Source organism: Vitis riparia, chromosome 2 (genome assembly GCF_004353265.1).
Source record: "Vitis riparia cultivar Riparia Gloire de Montpellier isolate 1030 chromosome 2, EGFV_Vit.rip_1.0, whole genome shotgun sequence".
Taxonomy (NCBI): domain Eukaryota; kingdom Viridiplantae; phylum Streptophyta; class Magnoliopsida; order Vitales; family Vitaceae; genus Vitis; species Vitis riparia.
The window spans coordinates 7321853-7331724 of record NC_048432.1 but is presented as its reverse complement, the minus strand read 5'-3'; the positions used below and the strand labels follow the sequence as shown (position 1 = coordinate 7331724).

The following is a 9872-nucleotide window of genomic DNA, read 5'->3' as shown; positions in this document are numbered from 1 at the left end:
CAGGGCAATTTGGCAATAAAACCATTCACCATGGAGAGAAGAATGTTCCTGCTTTCTATGAAAATGGACTTAAGGGTAGTACTAGCCTAGATAAAAAGAAGAGTTTGATGATTCTAAGGTAGAACAAGAATAATCTTATATCAATGTTCAATGCTTTGTAAATGATTTCGAAGCTAATGGAGTTGTCTTTTTGGTTGTTGGTAAACGAAGTCTTAAAAGATCATCAAGATATTTCTAATGAAGCATAGGCATTGGTGGAGAATTTTGCAAATGTATTTCCTACAATGTTGCTAAGTGGATTGCCTCCAAAAAGAAGCATCCAACACGACATTTATCTAGTACCAGGAACTAGCCAACTAAACTTGCCATAGTATAGAATGCCTCTAAAAGAACATTAGCAACTCTAAAGACAATTGGAAGAGTTGTTGCAGAAGGGATATATAAGGGAATCAATGAGTCCATATGCCTTTCCAACACTATTAACACCAAAGAAAGATGGTACATGGAGAATGTGCATTGATAGTTAGGCAATAAATCTGAGGGATATGGTGTTAGGTTATGGAAAACCATAAGGAAGGATTGAGATATTTTGAGAACTAGAATTTTGGGTAATGGACAAAGGATGAGGTTTTGGAAGGATAAGTGGTGTGGAGAAGAACCGTTGTGTATTACCTTCCCTTCTTTATTTGCTTTAGCCATCTCAAAAGTGAAGTGGGTGGTGGATGTGTGGAATTCTTCAGTTGAAGGGGGTGGCTAGACTCCTTGCTTCTCTAAGCCCTTTAACAATTGGAAGGTGGAAAGTGTTGAGCAGCTTCTTTTGAGACTTAAAGACAAGAGGGTGTACAAGGATGGGGAAGATGAGGTGCTTTGGATAGAGACAAAGAGCAAAATTTTTCAGTCAGAACCCTCATTCTGCTTTGGAGTCGGGAAGTTTAGTCTCTTTTCTAAGGAACATCACTTGGAACTCTTGGGTGCTACCTAAGGTGGGCTTCTTTGCTTGGAAGGCGATGTGGGGAAAGGCTTCAACCTTAGATCAGGTTTAGAGTAGGGGGTGGTCTTTAGCAAATAGATGTTTCCTTTGCCATAACAAAGAAGAATCCATTGATTACATCCTTGTTCTTTGTGTAAAGGGAAGGGTTTTATGGCAGTTGCTTTTTGCTCTCTTTTGCATCTCTTGGATGCTCTCGTCTTTGGTTAGAGAGACCTTTCTAGGCTTGCATGGTTTTTTCATAGGCAAAAAGCATATGAAGGCTTGAAGAGCAGTCTCCTTATGCATATTTTGGATAGTTTGAAAGGAAAGACTTTTGAAAATGAGGAACTTTCAAACCAAAGGCTAAAAAACTCTTTTGTTTGTAATTTGTGGTAGTGGACTAAGTTGTTTATGGATGACATCCCTTTGTCTTTAATAATTTTCATTGATTGGTTGGGTTCTCATTGAGGGCAAGTGGTCTTTTTTGTAACCCTTCCTTTTTCTTGGTTATGCCTTTTGATGGTTGGTGTATACCTCATATATATTTTGGGATGCACAATAAATGCTTCCTTTTTATATATACACTCTTTTTTTTAAGGATCAAATAAATAAATAAATAAATTGGATAAAGATAAAGTATCAATACCCAATCCCAAGGTTAGATGATGTACTAGATATGTTGCATGGAGCAAAGATATTTTCTAAAATTGATCTTAAAAGCGGTTGTCACCAAAAAATTAGGATTTAGGAAGGTGATCAGTTGAAACCATCAAAATTAAGCATGGGTTTTATGAATGGATTGTGATGCCTTTTGGTTCTAGAATCAATGGCCTAGTCAGCAATAAGAACTGTATTGAAATTTGGTGCTCCTTTACCAAAGCATTTTTGGACTCTGATATCACCTTTTCAATAACCTTCTTTAGCCTATTTGCCAAAATCTTCTCCAAAACTTTATACATGTGCCCCACTGAACTAATAAGCAACAACTCCTTTATATTCTCTCTCCCCCTTTCTATACTAGTAAAATGACACTCAAACTTTTCTCAAAGACCAAAATGAGAAGAAATCCTATAACAACTGCATATTATCAACTCAAATTGTAGTCCAACACGTTTTCCTGAGGCATTACTGTTATTCAGACTAGTGAGAGCCACCGAGACTTCCTTTTTTCTAACAGATGACTGTAAGCTTAAACTATCAACTTCCTCCAAATGTTTATACACAACAAACTCAATTCCAGGACAAATTACCCTATAACAGTCTATAAAAAGGGCTGGAGATTGCCCTCTTCAGATCTAGCCAGCACAGAACTCAACAATCCTATAAATTCATTGCTTCCCAATTCATAGACAATTGGAAACCAATCTAACCATCACAAAGGATGTCCATACTGGCATTCACACCCGGTATAGAAAGCACCTGCCAAAGGGATGTTCTCTAGATCAAATTCCTCTATGAAGTCAGAAGAAAAAAAAATCCTAGTCCTGATGTTAATTGACTGCTCTTGCTCCTATCAAAAGGAAAATAAGCCACATTAAAAGCCCCTTCTATGAGAAAGGAGTCTCCAACTCTGGGCTCACTGAATGTAAAATTGGAACTGGGACAGTAAGAACTGAATGGAAATATTAAGTTCGCCATCTCTATGTGATATAGAGTTTATTTCAATAATGCAGATATAAACTGACTCAGTTTGCTATACATTGTGGGTTACATGTAAACAAACAAGCTAGATTTGTAGAATTGCAAAGTTAATCATAGGAAAACATTTGAAGTTGCATCATATCTTTTGCTTACTGTTGCAACCTGTAGTTTGCCTTCATGTTTTATATTGCAATGATTTTAAGTGTTTGTTTGACGGGAATTTATTATTAATTTTTGAAGGTGAAGTCACAGCCAGTTATAGACAAACGCAGAAATTTGGTCTGGTAATATCGTTGTTATTTTCTTTTCTTTTATCTTAAACTATGTTAGACAAACACTTAAAATTCCTTGAAAGGATTAATTGTCCAGAGTTGGTGAAAGAATATATATTCCTCTATTCCTCCCATTCAACCTGTCAGCAAAAATGTTCCTCTGTACAAGCAAACAAGCAAATGATGCTGTTCTCTGGAAATAACACATTATTTCTTAATATAATATTTAACCATGCAAGTGTTTATGTTTACTGCATAACTTTCATGTCACACAAAATGAACTACATAATGTAGAAGCCTTGGATATGCTAAAGCTTTCAAGATGGAGAGATGCTTACTAACAAGCTAGTAACACATAAAATGTCAAAATACTAACAGCAAGCTTGACAACCACTTCTATGACTAATTTAAGCCATACAACCAAGGTAGCAACTGTATGCTGCAATCAACTAAATGGATTGTCCAATTCCATTTGCAACTACGGACAATATTTGAGCTTGGAATAATTTAACAACCATGAACTCTCATATACACTAAAGAGTTATGCACCATGGTAACTAAAACCAAACTAATAGACACATTAGTAAATTGCTTATATATATTAAAATAGATACATCTTATTCAATGTTTGCAATTGATTTTGTAACAAATTCTTTTTTGTTACCAAGATATCATGGCTCTTGAATGACTTTATAGGCACCAATCCCAAAAACCAATTTCAAAAGGGGATTTAATCTCCTGTGATCTTTGCTGAATTGGTTTGACATCATCTTCAAATTGTGTCTAATTGAGACAGATAAGAGGACTGGTACTTTATAAATCAGATAAAGACCATCTGAAACCGATGTAGTAGCCGGGAGCCTACTATAGGCTATTAAGGAAGAAAAACGTTGTTTTTGGGAAAAGGATGGTTTGCTCGAGAGTGCAAAATTGTATAGATAGGATCCCCATTGTACATCTTGATCAATTGGCTTGTTTCTTTGTGGATTCCCATACAAATCTTTTGTAGATGTGAGATCATAAAATAAGGAGATCGTAAAGAATCTATCGGAATGAATTAATGATTTAAATAAATGGAATTCCCTGAAGAATGATCTCTCGGAATGCAGATTAAAAATTAGTGTGATTAGATATGATAATAATCTTATGCTTTCTAACCGCATTCAATTACAAATTCTCTTGCTCAAAATTCAGGGATGAGGATATTACCGCCAAGTATTGCTCAATAGTCCCTAGAAAAGAGTATTTCAGCCCAGCCGGTGGTATTTTCTTCTCTGGATTTCCTTCCTCCCTAGCTTTGAGATCCAACTGATCTTTTTTCGGAATTCTTAACTATCAGACTTTACATGTCCATCTCATCAAAGTAAACAGTCCAGCTAGTTTCAATTCATCAATGAGGCCAATACTCAGTGGGCCAATCTTATCAGCAAGCTCTTGCACAATGGTTTTAATCTTGTGAACTTCCTCCTCATTGCAATCCTCTTGTTCAAATGGTTGTTTTATCAAATTAAAAATGTTTACCTCAAGGATAATATTTCCAATGGTTAATATCATTAAACCATTAGAAGCATAAAGTTAGTTCTATTTACTACTGACTGAGTACCAAAGAGTATGAAGTCCACCAGGTAGTAAAATTTGTCCAGTTCAATATGGACATTTTCCACCACTTCCCTTGGCATATTAGTGGATCTACTAGCCAAAAGAAGGGTGGTGGAAGTAGGCTTGAGCTCACCTTGTCCTAGTTGTTTGTACACTAAATATGGCAACAAGTTCACACTTGCTTCAAGGTTTAGATTTATCCACCTTAAAATTTCTAAAAACTACTGATAGGGTTGAGCATCTAGGAGCCTTATATTCTAGAAGATATTTTTATTGAATAATGACTCTTAATTGCTTTACCATAAATGCCTAGTTATGAACATTGAAACTTCTTTTTGTTGTGCATCAATCTTTTAGAAACTTTGTGCAAATTTTGAATATAATTTTTATATCTTAAAATTGTACAATAGGTCTTATATACAATGGGAACAACCTAGGAAAGGAAGATTTAGAACTATAACATTCCTAAATTAAAATTAAAAATCAAGGAGAAAAATCTGTGTAAAAGAATAACAAAAAAAGCTAACTAGGAACCTATCTAAATGTAGTCAATCAATCAGCCTAAAGTCAAGGAAGTACATCCAATAAGAAAATAAAAATCTGAAGGTTGACTTTCCACTCTCCCCATAAGCTGGTACAAAGATGTCCATCATATTTAGGTTGCTTACTAGAGATTTAAACACTTGTTTTGACAAGCCTTTCGTGAAAACATTTGCTAACTGCTCTTGTATTGTGACAAACAGAATACAAATTAAACCACTGTTTAAATTTTCCTAAGTGAAACGTCATCATTTTCAATATATTTGGTTCTATCGTGTTGAACTGAGTTATGAACAATATTAATATTTGCCTTATTGTCATAGTACAACCTTATAAGATTCGTTTTTTACATCTTCAATTATGTTAGAAGAATTCTCTTTCGCAATAACTTACAAATTTCTTGTCTCATTGCTTTAAATTCAGTTTCAGCACTCCATCTAGCTACAACGACTTGCTTTTTGCTTCTCCAAGTCACTAGATTATTTTCAATTAGAGTGTAATACCCTAACGAAGACCTCATGCCATTAATGGATCCAATGTAGTTTGCATTTGTGTAAGCTTTTACTCATATGTGATCATTCTTGGAAAATAGAAGACGCTTCTCAATTATGCCCTTCAAGTATCTCAAAATATTAAAAATTGCAGATGTGAGGCTCATAGGACAAAAAGGTGCCACCATCCTTGAAGTAATAGAGTCTATCCATCTCTCTAGCATTACCAACCTTTTTCCCTGTACATAGGTTATGAAATTCACAATGAGTAAGAAAAAATTAAACTACACAACTAAGATCTTTTGTCAATTTATTAATTGAAAGAAGATTGCAAGCTAGTTGACGAACATGTAACACTGGATTTAGGACTAGGTGTTTAGACACAGTAATAGAACCCTTTCCAACAATAGAAGAAGATGATACATTGACAATTTTAACTTTTTCCCAACTTGAACAAGTGAAATAAATAGAAAACAAACTTGACACACTAGCCATGTGAATCGGTTGGCCTTAAATCTATGATCGAAAGGATAATATTTCTCAAGGTGATTTTGAATGCAACTAAAGATTACCTGTTTGGGCTAGTTGGACAAGGAAGAAGGTTTAGAAGAAAATGTGTCTAATTCATAAACCTATATAGTTGTTCCAATTGTACTTTGGTAAAGAGAGATGGAAACACCATAAGCAGAGAGCTTCCTTTGCAGCACACACCCACAACTGTTACACCATGGTGAAGTAGACAAATATGGGAGACTAGCATTCGGGATCATCGTCAATGGATGACTAGGGATCTGATGTTTCTCACAAATGATACCATCAACATCGTTGGCATGAAGGTGTTACAGTCCATCCTTTGTGAGGTTAGCGATGAAATGCCCTCAACCTCCTCTTCTTATACACCTTAAAGACAATCATAGGTTGGACTAACAAAAGATTTCATTAGGGGTCATCTTCTTCATCACAGGTTGTCAATCATGGGTTGTAAAAAACTTTTCCTTCCAAAGAGAATCATTGATTTTTCAAAGATCTCTTAGTTTTGGTTGTTAGGTGTTCTTTTGTTGTGATTTGGAAGGAAGACTTTGATTTTTGAGTTAAACTTGGGAATTTTTAAGTAACATGGACAATTCACCCAAGTCAACTTAGAATCTTAACCAAGTCAACCGAGTTTAATTGATTCCTACCTGAGTCTTTGTTTAAGATTATATTTGATATCTAACTCATTGTGGAAAGGGCCGATGTGGATATCACTCGACCAATACTTTGACCTTCAGTAATGGTTTCTTAAAAATGTGTGGGAAGTTAGAAAGCATCAACTCCTTGATCCTTTGGGGATGTTTTAGAAAGAGGATTTTTGTCTTGAAAATATGGGCTTACAATTTCATTAATTGCTATTTCCCCTCCACCAATTTATAGTAATTGGGTAAGTTAAATGATTCAATCTTGGTTTTTGTTCAAGATTTCATGTTTTTTTGTTTCTTTTTTACTTCAATAACCTAAAACAAGAGGTAGGTCCAAGAGTCATGTTTAATTAATTTTACCAATAAGAAAGATCTTCATGTTAGATGATGTGCAAAAACTATAACTACTCTCTCTCACTCTCTCTCTCTCTTTTATTTTAAAAGATTTAATATTTATGACAAATGCTTCTAGGTGCGGATCACATGACCACTACCTTTATGCCCTTAATTATCGAGACCATTGTTGTGTGTATAAGCTTCCATGTGGTGGGAGTATATTTGGGTCACCTTCAATTGATGAGGTGTGTTTGGAACTTCATTATTAATTTTCTCATTTTTTTTTTAATTTTTTTGTCTTGTTACCAAATTGCAAACATCATTTTCTTTTTATCTGAAATTGCAAACATCATATTATACACATCCTCTCATTGTGCAAGTTTTGTTTGAATTCTTTATCTCATCTAACCCAATTATTATTATTTTTTTCCTTTCACAAGGCATAATTTTGGTGTTATACAATGATTAGTGTGTGTTTGCTCCTTTTCCTAGAGTTTCATTTTTTTTTTTTCTCATAAGAGCTTCCTAGAGTATTGTATTAGTATCACGTTTCTTGTTTCATTGGAAACCTTGATTTTTGTTAATAGAAAACAGAGGAGAGGAAATAAGGATGATTGGTCCTCTCCAAAAAGGAAGCATATAAGAAAACAAAACCTTTACTCTTATGTACACCCTATGGCAAACCCTAACTAGAATCACTCACCATTGAATTGGGAACATGATTAAGGAGAAACATGATTGAATGAAGTGCATAGAGATAGAGATAGACAAACATTTTATTAAGGAGAAACTAAATCGTGAATTGATTTGTACTACTTATATATTTACTAACCCCTAACTTGCAGATGTCCCAAAGGTTTAAGCAGTACAACATTTTAAGTAAGTGTATCTAAGTTGTGAATGGAAAACATCTATTCATCAGCTTTAGGGGGAGTGTGGAAGAATGTAATTAAGGAAGATTATAGCTGTATATTTTTGTAATTAAGGAGAGGATTGGGATAATCCTGTAATCAAGGGGTTAGGTTAGGTAAGTTTCTATTTTTATGCTAGGAATACTTGTGTAAATATGTGGGTCTATATAGATTGAAATTAAAGAAGAAATTTATTCTTTTACCTTCCAATTCTTCTTTAGATTCTACAAGATTCATAGGGAATGTAAAACTTTATTGATTATGTAGATAATGTGAAAGTTGGATAGTTAGAGTGGGTTTGTGCTAGTTGGCAATTAGGTTTATAAAACCTTTCCTTTTTCTTTCTTTTCTTTCCTTTTTTTTTTTTTTCCTTTTTATTATGTGGCTTGTATATATTGTGGTATGCAACCTGTTTTTGTAGGTTCTTTATGCTTTACTTTTATCTTGCTTATCAATAAGTAAATAAATATATAAACATTCATCAAGTTTTTTTGTTAGGTGAAACTTATAACAAATGAAATGGGGGAGTTCCTACATCTTAAAAGAGAGTAAAGTCAAGTCCCTAAAGAATGATTTCTCCATCATAGATTCTCTCAGATACATCCATTACAAAAAGTAAATGTAATGAGAAAAAAATGAACTGATAATCTAAGGAATTAGCTATATGGTCAATGATATTTCATAACTGTACAGTTGGCATTCCATCCATTAATTTGTAATGTATAGTTAATAAAATGCTAAATAGTGGTTTGCTTCCCAGGAATCTCTATAACCTTTAATGAAGGGATTTTAGACAAGAATTTCTTCTAGTGGCTTAAACTTGATCCCGCTTGTCTACACCACTTTTCATTGAATGAGATGATGTTTACTGCCTTCCCCAACCTAAAAGAAAGACCTATCAAATGAGATCCTTTGAATTCTAGCAGCCTTGCTAGCCAACAATGTAAAAATGAACAATAAAAAAGATAAAAAGGTAGGTGATGGCCTAGGGAAGACATTGTTAGGTAATTTACTGAGAGATAGTTCTTCTACTTCTCAAGACATTATACACCCTTTTCTTATGACATTTTCAAAAAATCAGGTCACTACACTCTATCTAGGTCTCCCACTGGGGTGTGGGGGGAAGGGGGAAGGCTAAAGGCATATGTTTTTTGGATTTGGTGATTGAGTGAATTTTGCAAAGATTAGATGAATGGAAAAAAAAAGTATTTTTATCATTAGATGGAAGCATAACTCTTATCTAGTCATGCTTGTCTCCTATCCCTAGCTATACCTTCTTTAGTGGCGTTAAAGATCGTGAAAATGCAAAGAGATTTTCTCAATTAGGGGCTAAGGAGTACAAGAGAGACGATCTCATTAGTTAGAATCTAGTGTTAAGGTGGAAGGGGTTTGGAGTTTAGGAAGATTTCTCGAAGGAATCTGTGGACCCGTATCTTTCACGTAGATCCTCACTCAACAACAAGACTTGTTTTCTTAGTGAGAAACTGATTAAAATTGGAGTTGTCATTTATTTTTATTTTTAAAGAGAAAATAAAATAAGAAATAAAACCCTAAAAAAATGACTGCTTATTTTTGGAAAAACGTGTCTTTGAAAACCCGAGTTTAAGTCCGGAGGTCAGGTTACCTATCTGGAAGGTATCATGAAAGTAACACCCTTCTAAACCCTAAAAATTGAGGAAAACATAAAAAAAGAAAAAAAAAAAAAAAAAGAAAGAAAAAAAAAAAGTTGCTTGCAAAGGGAGTTTCATCTATTTTCAAAGGCTAATAGCTAGTCTGATGACCAAAAGAAGAAATGAGGAACTCCTCAAGTGCTTTTGATAGAGGTTAATGCCTAATCAAGAACTATTCAATTTCTACACTAAGGTCCAAAACTTGGCAAAATACTCTTAGAATAAACTAGATGTTGTAAACATTATGTTCAAAAGTGGACAAGG

General features: G+C 34.3%; 1 protein-coding gene across 1 annotated transcript in view; it reads left to right on the top strand.

Moving 5' to 3' along the window:
• The first annotated feature begins 2147 nt into the window (after positions 1–2147).
• Positions 2148–9872, top strand: part of LOC117929931 (putative acyl-activating enzyme 19) — a 41950-nt gene continuing 34225 nt past the window's right edge. Inside the window, exons 1-3 of the mRNA XM_034850381.1 lie at positions 2148–2153; positions 2852–2895; positions 7164–7272. Of these exons, the coding sequence (XP_034706272.1) occupies positions 2148–2153; positions 2852–2895; positions 7164–7272 (159 nt within the window). The remainder of the gene's footprint in view (positions 2154–2851; positions 2896–7163; positions 7273–9872) is intronic.